This window comes from Gobio gobio, assembly GCF_949357685.1.
Source record: "Gobio gobio genome assembly, chromosome: 13".
Classification (NCBI taxonomy): domain Eukaryota; kingdom Metazoa; phylum Chordata; class Actinopteri; order Cypriniformes; family Gobionidae; genus Gobio; species Gobio gobio.
This window is the reverse complement of record NC_137106.1, coordinates 38,002,869-38,016,440: the sequence shown is the minus strand read 5'-3', so window position 1 is coordinate 38,016,440 and position 13,572 is coordinate 38,002,869. Positions and strand designations below refer to the sequence as shown.

General features: G+C 37.0%; 1 protein-coding gene across 2 annotated transcripts in view; it reads left to right on the top strand.

The window, feature by feature from the left end:
- The window catches only part of akap6 (A kinase (PRKA) anchor protein 6), a gene marked incomplete at its 5' end in the record, with an annotated part of 161,965 nt that overhangs the window by 124,126 nt on the left and 24,267 nt on the right, over nt 1-13,572 (top strand). For both annotated transcript variants that reach the window (XM_079833639.1, XM_079833638.1), the window contains one exon: nt 8,453-8,707. In XM_079833639.1, the coding sequence (XP_079689765.1) occupies nt 8,453-8,707 (255 nt within the window). The remainder of the gene's footprint in view (nt 1-8,452; nt 8,708-13,572) is intronic.

The window sequence follows — 13,572 nt, the reverse complement described above, 5'->3', positions numbered from 1 at the left end:
GCTGCTCTGACACAGGTGAGTGTCACACCTGTGAGACTGATCTCGCCTTGATCCAGTGCGCCCTGCTGAGATGAGAGGGAAGCAGGCAGGTAGGGAAGATTTGGAGCTGAGAATGCAAGAAAAAGTCAGAATCAGAATAAAACTGCTGCGTAAATTCATCTTAAAACACATTTGTTTGAATGCTTCCTTAGCTTCAAATTGACATTTCAAAGTTACCCTGTTTTCTAAGGCTTTTTTAGAACCTTGATCAAAATTTCTCTGCAATGTTTATACCTAGATATGTTACCGTTTATTCTATTTTTAAGCTGTTTACTTGTACTTTCTTGCTGGATATAATGCATCTCATTTATCAAACAATTTTATCCAAAGTTACTTGCATTTGTAGTTTAGACTGCTGTTCAAGGGTTTGGGGTCAGTAAGATTTTTTTTAAGGAAATTGCTACTTTTATTCAGCAAGTATGTATTTGAATTGATCAAAAGGGACAGTAAAAACATTTATAATGTTACAAAAGATTTCTATTTCAAATAAATTCTGTTATTTTCTGTTCATCAAAGAATTCTGAACAAAATTGTATCACGGTTTCCACAACGATTATGAAGCAGCACTACATTGATAATAATAAGAAATGTTTCTTGAGCGGCAAATCAGCATATTAGAATGATTTCTGAAGGATCATGTGACACAGGATCAATACATTTTACTGTATTTTTGATTAAATAAATGCAGCTTCCGTGAGACTTTTCAAAAACATAAAAAATCGGCAAACTCAGTAGACTTCTGGTGGCCCTAAGTAAAACTTTGTGTATATATATATATATATATATATAAAATACTACTAATAATAATAGACAATGCACTAAGGGTTGATGAGCTGCTGTGTTCATTAATATTAATCACGCTGTCAGCATTCGCTCAAACTGATTTGCTGAAATCAAAACAGAGACGGTAAAAGATGAGATTGATGTTTGCGCATTAGTTCCGCCCATTACTGGAATAATGGCATATCTTCTACTTATTCTTAAAAGCTGAATAATTCTAAATTAACTCTGGTATTTTGACAGGAAAATGCAAAAAAGAAAATCGTTTACATGTAGCGCGTCGATTTTGCGTTGTATGTAAGACTCTTGCACTCTCTCTTTGCGCGTGTGTGAGAAACACGCTCTCAGCAGAGTTCACACTAGAGTTTACGGTACGTCAAATACAGGTACGCTCGCATCCATTGAGCTGAATTGAAATCGTACAGATCGCGTGACGGAGAGCGTAACTATCAAGCGTTCAGTGTTCAGCGCGTGAAAATATATCTATGCTAAACGTATACTTAGCATCTCACACATACTGGCGAGTAAAATCTAAGAATTTATTAGCCAATGGCTAATGATAGATATTATTTAGTCGCCCAGAGTGAAGATTTAGTCGCATTGTAGAGGGTTGCCCCAACCCCTTAAATTGTTCTTTTAGAACAGTTACACTCTCAACAAACAACAGTGAGTCATTAAAGTTATTCAGGGAAGAGCAGTGAATGATTCTCTCATTTTCTTTTGTTTTTTGATTAACATTAAGTGACAGACAGCAGGTTTATTAGGCAGCTGTCACTTTAAGACCAAATGCACAGATCTAATATGCTGACAAGCATTTCATTACTGTTTCCGTTCACTTAAAGGAATAGTTCACCCAAAAATGAAATTCTATCATCATTCGGTGCGTTTACATGGATCACTGTAATCGGTTTAAAAGTCCAATCCGAATGAAAATGCTCCATATAAACACCTCATTCAGAATAAAAATGGCCAAACCGATTGAAACTGTAATTGGTTTGAGAGGAGTGGGATAAACCTTTTCATGAACCGATCAAACGAAAAATTCCACCATGTAAACGACCTGATCCGATTACTTTGAGTGCACGTCTTTCTGTGACTGAAGAGTCTTTTCTCCACAACTGAAGAGTGTGTGCCGCGCTCACACCAGGCTAATGTTGACAAGAGAGGAAAGTAAATTTTTCTGAGGTATTAAACTTTTTATTTCGTAACATGTTATGAACATGATGTTGGAATAATGACACAGACGTAGCCTGGCTACACCATCTCATCTTGACAGCGTTTGCCCTAGGCTTCAACTGCGCCTGACAGAAGAATTAATTTTTCTGATTTTTCTTACACTTTACAACAAATAATGAATAGCTTTTATAAAACTGTATAAGTCCTGGGGGCCGTTGAGTTGCCATTGCAACGGGGAACATTCAAGCTGCTGGAGAGGATGTGTCGACATTTTGTTTCTCATAAGTTAGATATAAAAATAAAGTTCAACACCTGCTTCAAATTGGTTAAGTAACATTACCCACAGTTTACTTTAATTACTTTTGTTAATATTTATACCTTTGTGATTATGGTATCTTTCCTTAATCATCTGAAATATCTATGCGTTTAGTACTACTAGTATGCGGAGCACGTCTTGAATGCTTTCATTCATGTTTCACCGTACATCCTATGTTTTTATTAATAATTTGGGTGCATTTTATAGTTAATTTTGTGTTTTTCAAAATAAATGAATTGAATTAATGTTGATTCCGCATTCATCATTCACAGCTGTTGAAATAGCCATTGTATAGGACATAAATTAGTTTAAACTGCTGCATGTCCGCCCACAGAAAAATAAATAAATATAAATACTACCAACACAGAACTATTGATCCACGATACTAACGTTACGAATCTGATGCGGCAGACAAACTGTGTGCGCATGTCACAAAATGATCCCGATTGAAACCATCAGCACATGTAAATACCAGATCGGTTTAGATAACGTCTCATGTAAACAGTCCACCGAATCTTTCAATCGGAATGATTTTAATCGGAATGACAAAAAAGTGCGCATGTAAACGTGGCTACTTACTCACCCTTAAGATCTTCCAAACCTGTATGCATTTCTTTCTTCGGTTGAGCATAAAATAAGATATTTTGAAGAATGTCAGTAACTAAACCGTTGATGGGCACCATTACCTTATATAGTATGGAGAAAAATACTATGGAAGTCAATGTGAGCCCATCAACTGTTTGGTTACTGACATTCTTCAAAATATCTTTGTGGTCAGCAGAAGAAAGAAATTCAAACAGGTTTGGTACAACATGAGAATGAGTAAATGATGACAGACTTTTCCTCTTTGGGTGAACTATCCCTTTAAGACTGGCTATTTGTCTTTGTAAACTCATGCCCGAAGCCCAAAGTAGCCTATACTTAGTAGTCAGTGTTTTGCTCCCTCTCAGAGCGCGTGCACAGAAAGCCGCCTGAGGAACAGTGTCTCTTTCGCTGCTCAATATGCTTTTAACTCTTTTTTGTTTTGTTTTTTGTATAGAGCACATCCGGCAGGAGACCGTATATTACGACAGTCATGTTACATGACTGATTTGGATGTTACCTAGGAAGGCAGACTGCACATCACTTTAAGGGAAAGGAATGGAATGCGACATTATGTTTTCATAATCGCTGGAAGCCAAAATCAGAACCGAAACTAAAATTCTATTAATCACATCCCTATCATTAAATAATTTTTTAGGGCAAGGGGACCTCCTAGTGGTTCGTAGGCCCTACGCAACTTGCTTACTTTGTATATAGGGAGGCCCGGCACTGCTCAAACTTTTTAACAGTAGTATATTTTCATTAGGGTTGCCCGATATACAGTGGGGAGAACAAGAATTTGATAGACTGTCGATTTTGCTGGTTTTCCTACTTACAAAGCATGTAGAGGTCTGTAATTTTTATCATAGGTATACTTCAACTTTGAGAGACAGAATCTAAAACAAAAATCAATAAAATCACATTGTATGTACATTGCATTTTATTGCATGACATAAGTATTTAATCACCTACCAACCAGTAAGAATTCCTGTTAGTTTTTCTTTAAGAAGCCCTCCTGTTCTCCATTCATTACCTGTATTAACTGCACCTGTTTGAACTTGTTACCTGTATAAAAGACACCTGTCCACACACTCAATCAAACAAACAGACTCCAACCTCTCCACAATGGCCAAGACCAGAGAGCTGTGTAAGGACATCAGGGATAAAATTGTAGACCTGCACAAGGCTGGGATGGGCTACAGAACAATAGGCAAGCAGCTTGGTGAGAAGGCAACAACTGTTGGCTTAATTATTAGAAAATGGAAGAAGTTCAAGATGACGGTCATGAATTAAAATCCTGCAGCGCATGCAAGGTCCCCCTGCTCAAACCAGCGCATGTCCAGGCCCGTCTGAAGTTTGCCAATGACCATCTGGATGATCCAGAGGAGGAATGGGAGAAGGTCATGTGGTCTGATGAGACAAAAATACAGCTTTTTGTTCTTAACTTCACTCACTGTGTTTGGAGAAAGAAGAAGGATGAGTACAACCCCAAGAACACTATCCCAACCGTGAAGCATGGAGGTGGAAACATCATTCTTTGGGGGTGTTTTTCTGCAAAGGGGACCGGACGACTGCACCGTATTTAGGGGAGGATGGATGGGGCCATGTATCGCGAGATCTTGGCCAACAACCTCCTTCCCTCAGTAAGAGCATTGAAGATGGGTCGTGGCTGGGTCTCCCAGCATGACAACGACCCAAAACACACAGCCAGGGCAACTAAGGATTGACTCCGTAAGAAGCATCTCAAGGTCCTGGAGTGGCCTATCCACAGTTGAAGAGTACCTATGATAAAAAACTTCTACATGCTTTGTAAGTGGGCAAACCTGCAAAATCGGTAGTGTATCAAATACTTGTTCTCCCCAATGTATATCGCAAATGTACATATCGCAATGGCATGCGATATCTGCATGATTTGAATATGCTACTTTAAAATGTTGTGAAAAGTCTAAGAAAATGTAGCTGGAATAATGTGAAACACATAAATGATATCATTCTCAGTTTTTAAATATTTTAAAATATAATTAAAATAAATTTTACACAATAAAAAAGCAATATCGTATCGCATATCGAATATCGCATTATTTAACAACATATTGCATATACAGTATTGCCATGCAGGAACCCAGCCTATAGTGGTCGACCACTTCAATGTGTTTAGAACACTGCCAGTTCCCATAAACTTAACCAAGGTGGTTTACCAGCTCTAACTGGCTCAACCACCTACGTAAGCCAGTTCATAGATGACCAGCTTCTACCATCAGAATCTAGTTTTAGCAGCATTTTTCAGCAGGGTAACCACAAGTTTGACAATTTCTGTAAAGGTAAAGTTATACAGCTCTTCACAGTGGTATAATGCTAAATAATTTATCTTCACTAATAAAGAGTAAACACAAACACCCACGTGGATATGCATCTGCAATGCTCCTTAAGATTAGCATAACAGCCTTTGATCTGAAACATGAATTTTTTCGGAGAGTTTCAAAGTGTCAAACAACTCACATCTTCCCTCCCTGTCGCAATCAAGCGTTAATTAGAATAATCCAGAAAAGGAATATTCACCACCGCTTGGCCACTGCAAACTTTCTGACTGGCGTGAGCGTGCGCGACGCGTCTCCGCAATGAGTGGCGTCTCGTTAGGGCGTGTGCGACAGGAATAAACCGTCAGCGGTGCGGAGAGTTCAATCTGAGCGGCGCTGCTCCCTGCACCGCGCATTATGCCGTCTCAATTGCATATTAAACAAGCCTATCAAGTCAGCCATTGGCATCTGCTGTGCTGACACAAATTGTGAATTAAATGAAATTGATGTCCCCTGTCGTATATATTTATGAAGACAGACCATTCTCTGAAGTATTCTGCTTATGAAGAATTTATGATTGCAAACTGTTCCCGAACAAAATAAAGTGGCAATAAATTCCTGTTTTTTTGCCGTGTGACCCTCCAAGGGCATTGACTTCACCTCCCACAGAGACATTTGTTACTCAGAGAAAACAATGGCTGTATCTGGATTCCATTGATGCCCGTCAAATCATCTGTATTCAGATGAGTGGAAAGGACAGGGAAATAAAAGGAGAGAGAGGAATAAACAGTGGCAGTAGCGAGATTCTCCTCTCTGTCCATGAAACTGAACTTTTGGGGCTGGATTGAATTAAATATGTCATATTCCATACTTTTATAGCTCTTTTATTGACATGTCTCATCCTCTCTGTGACCCACAGAAAATAAAGTTTTTGTTACTGTATACAACATTTATATGTACATTTGTATTGTGATGTCATTCATTAGGACGGGTAAGTGCTGAATACAGAATGTGGGCATTAATATGTAAATGTGGGTAGTTATGTCCAAATCGTTTTTTTCCCCCATACATTTCCAGAATTTATTTTATGATGTTAGAATGTCTACATAATCCATTTGTTTCTTAAGTAATTCAATAAGCAATTTAAATAAGCATGAAAAATCCTATTTTTCTTACAGTACATCACCTCTTAAAATGTGTGGGAATATTGTCTAAAATGGTGTAGTGAAACATGAAATGGCATTTGCAACCCATTTTAATCATTCTAAAATATAATGTATTTTCAAGTTAAACCAGGAGGAACAAAATGTTCACTAAAAGTTTTGGGTCGGCAAGACCCCAAAGACGAGTTTCTAATGCTCATTAAGGCTGAATTTATTTGATGAAAATAGTGAAATATTATTGCTAAATATACATTTTCAGCATCATCACTCCAGGCTTCATTATCACATGCTCCTTCAGAAATCATTTTAATATGATGATTTGCTGCTCATGAAATATTCCCTATTATTATCAATGTTGAAAAATAAGACGTTTTTGCTGCTTATGTTGTTTGTAGAAACCGTGGTAGATTTTTCCGGATTCTTTGATGAATAGAAAGTTCAAAAGAACAGCATTTATTTGAAATAGAAATCTTTTTGTGACCGTGTAATATCTTACTATCAATTTTGTTCAATTTCATGGTTAAAAGTGTGTCTTTATGTCAGGTGGTTGGAGGGGTTAAAAAAGTAAGAGGGATTGGTGATGTCAGCCGAAAAGGAAAGTAGTTTCAGATGGGGAGTAAGTCATTTAATTTTAAAAACAGCAGTTTTTCACACTCTATGACCACTAAGGTCTCATAAAATCACTATGAGATCTGATTTTGACATTTGTTTTCGGCCAGAAGAACCCATTTTCACATTAAAGCTAAAATGTCCCTTGTCACTGAGTTGAGCCGTCCATTTCCTTTGCTATTAACACTGTGCTGACAGGAGAGGAACACAGATGTGTTAATAAAGGCTGGCCGTGGCTGGAGATGCAGACCGGATGTGTGCAGCCAAACCCTGAGAACTTAATTGTTGCCGGATGCTGAAATAGCCACTTCATTGCTGCGTCATAATCACATCTGTTTCCATTCCAGCTTCCCAACGCACGGCACACATAAAGGAAAGACAATTACAGCAGCCAGTGTGTGTATTAATTGGATAATGGTGTGTATTGTGTTTGCAATTGCCATCTCGGTATACAAGGTTCAACCTATCTCTAAAAAGTGCGATTGCCAGGCAGGTGGGAATACACACAAACACACTCACACACACAAACGCACAGGCAGACTCAGCTCAGCATGGTTCTCGCTTCTCTTGCTGTCAGTCGGGGAAAATTGTTCAGCGGAGCCCATTTCTAAAATCATTGGTGTGTTTTTGCGGCTGATTGTTTGCTATTCAACAAACATTTGAATGTTGCTCTAAAATGCCACTTTGTGCGATGAGATTTTAACCCCTTCAGACTCATCAGATGAAACAGTCTGTTATCAGACACTTCAGGCGTACAGCAGCGGTGTGGATACGGCAGTCATCACCACATCTCGCTTCTTAATTAAACCCAAATAATATGAGTTAATCGCTCTTCGTGTATAAAGCAGTATATTTAAGTTGTCCTAGCCTGATGTCTGAATGAATTTTGCCTTTGTGTTTAGTGGACATTTATGAATATTTACCATAGTTTTTGCATTGTTACCATAGTTTAAATGTGGTATTTTTGGAAAGACCATATAAAATCATGAAATGGTCAGTGAAACCGTGAGTTAAACACAATAAAATAAATGATATTTACAAATAAAATATAGTTTCCTAAACACACTTTAAAAAAATAGTTGTAATCAATTATTTTTTATTTTACTATCTTTATTTTATTATTTTTATTTTGTAGTCCTTTATTTTATTTCATTTTTATTGTGTTTAATATTTAATTGTTATTTTTAGTTTTATAGTTGTATTTAATTAAAAAAAAAAAAAAAATTATTTACTTTTTTATTATTCATTTTATTTATAATACAATGTTACTACAGTAAAATGGGTGTATAAAATATGGTAAATTGAGCTATCCGGTCATGTTTGTTTCTTTTTTTTATATATGCAACAATAACACATTCAAAGATATAAACAGTAATGAACAATAATAGACAATAATGAGGGTTACATAACAAAACAAAAAAAACACAAAGAAAATTTAACTAGCTGTGTTTATGGACTCTTGTGTGACACCTCTGTTTGTGTCCAATCAGAAAACCCTGGCGGAGCATGTGGAGCCCAGTGTGGGCCAGCGGAGTCAGCGTGAACTTCTGTCTCCAGACACCAATAGGATGGTGACCCAGCTGGAGAGCCGGATAAAGGAGTTAAAGAGCTGGCTGAGAGAAACCGAGCTCTTCATCTTCAATCTGAATCTCAGACCAGATACACAACCATGTGAGAGCAGTACGCAAGACACCGATGACCCACACCACGACCCGCAAGCCACCAAACAGCTGCAGCACTTCAAGGTGAGTATGAAGAGCTGCGTCTATATAGAGTTTAATTGAGGTTTTTCATGTCATGGCTGCTGGTCATTTTTACCACAGTTTTAGATCCTTGGAGTAGCCTGGCGTTAAAGCCACCTTTTCTGCTCCACTAGTGTCACCAAATGGAATTTCAAAAATGGTAACTGTTCTCAGACAGGTTTCCCAAACATTGCCCATTGGTTTGGTAACCCACAGATTGAACATTCAAACTCTGCAACGAGTGATCCATCACCACTGTCCCCTTCAGCAAGACACTTGACACCAGGTTACTCCAAGAAAACAGACTTACTTAGCATGGCTGTGTTGTAAGACAACAACAAAGAAGGAACCAACTGAAAAAAAACAGCTCATTTCCATACATCATTTACATGGTGATGAATAAAAACAATTCTAGCCAATAATTTAAAGGGATTGTTCACCCAAAAATTATAATTACCCCATGATTTACTCGCCCTCAAGCCATCCTAGGTGTATATGACATTCTTTGTTCAGAAGAATACAATCAGAGTTATATTAAGGGAGCGTTTGTGTTTTCTCCCTTGGTTCGGTTCGTTAATCCGGATATTTTACTTTATAACATGTTAAATATGGATATTTTTCGCTTTGCTTCAGAAGACCTTTATTAACCCCTCAGAGCCGCGTGGAGTGCATTTATGATGGATGGATGCACGTTTTTGGGCTTCAAATTGTGGGCTCCCATTCATAGCCATAATAAAGCTTGGATTAGCAAGGACATTTATTAATATAACTCTGATTGAATTCGTCTGAAAGAAGAATGTCATATAAACCTAGGATGGCTTGAGGGTGAGTAAATCATGGGCTAATTTTCATTTATGGTGAACTAACCCTTTAACGTAGGTCAGTCTCACTTGCTGAAGTCAATGCCCCTCAACTTTCTTGCTTTTACTTTGTATCACTAATGATGGGCCAATATAATTTCTGCGATTTTCTGTTTAATTCGTTAAAAATATGGCAGCGGCTATTTACACTTAGCGCAAATACTGATAGCTGATAACTGATACTCTTAGTGAAAATAGCAGCTTTTTTGCGACTGTGAAAATAGTGATTGATTCTATTACGATATGTAAAAATTACAGTATTTTCTTTTCAATAGGCTAAGTGTAAATTAGGGATGTAACGGTACACAAAACTGACGGTTCGGTACGTACGTACCTCGGTTTTGAAGTCACGGTTCGGTACAGCAGTTTTACAAAATTGCTTTTTATTTATTTTTATTAAACAGTGGTTTACTGAAGAAAAAAAATGTGTATGTCCTTAAATTAACTAAATTATAACAAAGTTTATTGAAGATATTGCTTTAAAATATATAGGGAGCCCTTACTTGCACATTAATATTAAAGGTTAACAACAGAGTCCAAACTATTAGCCTAAATTCAGTTGCTATTTATTTTTAGGTATAATAATCAACACTCAGATAACATAGTACTCAAACATGTAAACTTCACATTAGGCAGTTTTTGCAATAACTTCTAATTATAACTTCTAATCTATTTATAAAATAGTTTTTTTCTCCAATTCGTTGTTGAAATATAATAATTTATAGCCTACACAGTGTCTGTCATTTTCATGACAGGTTTATTTAAACATAGGCCTTACATGAAATAATCAAGACATCATTAACAGGTTAAGAAGAATATAATGAATATATAGGCTAATATAATGAATATATAGGCTAATATAATGAATATATAGGCTAATATAGAGCATATATTTAGTGAAAGTTGATTTCTCTAGTGAATAAAATTCGATGGACATTGAATGACTGCCTGAGGTAAATGATGCTAACGTTACATGATAAAGCAGTTATATTGAGGTCTTTCCGCCATTGAAACACTGATTGAGCGATTACACCACATATGATACGTGACAGTAAGTTGTAATGTATCCTCAACATACCTTCAGATGTTCATTCATGTTTATTCTTTAGGAAGAGATGATCGATCGCGTTCACAGATGATCGCGTTCACCGATGATCGCGTGCGCGCGCCGCGCGGCCACTTGAACTGTGATCAGTCACGCCACATTAAAGAGCGCCAAAACGGCATTTATCGTTTGAATTTCGTGATAAAATGGACTGAATACTTAATATGTTCGTGTGGGAACTCGGATTGAAGTGTGTTCCGCGCTTAAAACAAGCCGACTGTTAACTGTTAAAGATTACATTCGTAAACCGAACATGCGTGCACCGAACCGAAAGCCCTGTACTGAAACGGTTCGGTACGAATATGTGTACCGTTACACCCCTAGTGTAAATAGTAGTTATATGCTATTTATACTTATAAATAGTGGCAGATACTATTTGCACCTCAGTGTTATTGTACATCAAACAGTATGCAATAATAACAGAGTAAATTATTATATTTATAAAATTTATCAAAAGGATGACGCCTTATTGGGACAATAAAGCCCTCTCTACACTTACCCCTAACCCTAACAGATAAACACTTTCTTTGTTATTTAACACACGTTAGACACTTTATTTCCACTTTTCGAATATATTCTTCATTTTTTATTGAAAATAAATGCCTTTCCAATCTTATATGTGATGGGAAAAGGGAGTAAAGTGAGTTCAGCAAAAGGCGGATTTGAACTCGATTTGCGTCTCAACTTTCTGCCATGCACCTTACTCCTACTCTATTACTACTTTTGACAATACAGCGTCTTCCGTAATTTTGTCTGGCCCAACCAAACGTCAGTGGGCACAGTTTGTGTAAATAGCCTCTACCAACAAAGCAGGCTATTTGCACTTAGTGTAAATAGACACTCCTTCAAAATATTTAGTGCAATTAAGATAACATATTAAATGGTAACAATATTGGCTTTCAATTATGCTGTAATGTTGAGTGGCTATACAATTACTCATTTCATTCACAGAAAAATCTAATTAATAGAGACATCAGTATTAGTATTGGTATTGGTGATACTGGCCTTCATTCATAGCAATTGATAAAAAAGATGCCATTAAACAAATATTTAAAATATACAGTCTTTATGATGTTTTCACATTAATTTTGAGATTCAATGCGAAAATATGTATCGCAATCTTAAAATACATTTCAAATTTTAATGTTAGGTGCAATTAATCATGATTAATTACAGAAAAAATGTGTGATTAGTTGGTTAATTTCTTAATTGATTGACAGCATGAAGGGTCAGAGCAGTATAAAGTATACTTATGTATGGTTAAGTTATGGAGGATAAGAGTTGAATTAAGTTATTATATTACTGTTACATTTCCAGCCCGCATGGAATCTGGACATGCAGAAAGGTTTAGTTTTCGTATTTGTAATTTCTTTATTTACAATCATTTACAAAAGTTTACGCATCTCCTATCACTTTCATTTTCGATTATTACATATTTTGGATACTTTGACACAGCTATTCAAAAAGAGCGTAGTTCATTTTAAGTTCTCTCAGCTCCGTTTGACCATTTACCACACATTTTGCCATTTTTTAAATCTGTTCCACAGAATTCCATGGCATAATTTCTACAGCCATACTTCAGCCATCAAAAAGCCTATATTGGTTGAGCACTACATATCAGTAACTAGCATAACACCTGTACACCTGCAGTTGTTCATTAGCCCACATTACAGTGTGAACACATTTGCTGAGACTGCTATTTCAAAACAGCTTTTACTAAACCATAATGCACAATTAAACTAGAGTACATGATGGCATCATGTCAGGTAGTCTGGGTGTTTAGCATATTCACAAAAATGAAACTGCTTAGTCAAACTGCTCTCCTGTGCCATGCTCCTTTTAATAAATACAGGGCAAAAAGCACACATCAAATCCCCTGACTGAAAATCCATATGAAATAATTATTTGAGTTAAAATCCTGAGAAACAGCTTGGCGTATTAATCAAGACGTGTCAAAACACAGGTAGCAGAGCTGATTGCATCCACCTGCTGAGTGACAAACATAAGTGAGGAAAAGCTTTAAATATACACAGGGCTAAATGATCAGGAGGGGGAAATAAGGCTCACTTTACTCTTTGATCAGATGACATGCAGCCAAAAAGGCTCACATTGATTTCTCAGGGATAGTACAGAGAAAATAGTAAATGATCGGAAAAATTTGGTAAATGGACTCTGCCATTGCACTACATGGAAAGAATGAGAAAGGAGAATGATTACATGGATCTGTTTTATTTTGTCTGCTTTTGAAGCGTGAATTGGCTAACTGGCGTGACTTGGCGTGATCACAGAGCAGTTGAAAGGCATCAGCGGCAGAGCTGAGATCTACACCTCTCTACATCTCTTTGCAGGAACAAACAGTTCCTGTTCTGTCCACAGTGCAGCCAAACCTAAAGTGTGCTGTACTTAAAATCAGCATGAAATGGCATTTGCAGCCCGTTTTACTTCTGTAATCTGACAGTTCTGTGAGTGAAAACTACTGTATTAAATGTGTAAAATGTTGGCAGTGACTTCATTTTATAATTTAATTGATCGGAAAAGGTACAAATCTAGTTTACCTATATATATATATTTAAAAATAATAATAATAATTTAGTTATTTATTTATTTATTCTCTAAAGACACCAATCAGGCATAACATTATTACATTCCTAATATTGTGTTGGTCCCCCTTCTGTTGCCAAAACAGCCCTGACCCATTGAGACATGGACTCCACTAGACCCCTGAAGGTGTGCAGTGGTATCTGGCACCAAGATGTAAGCAGCAGATCCTTTAAGTCCTGTATGTTGCGAGGTGGGGCCTCCATGGATCGGACTTGTTAGTTCAGCACATCCCACAGATGCTCGATTGGATTTAGATCTGGGGAATTTGGAGGCCAAGTCAACACCTCAAACTCGCATTTGTG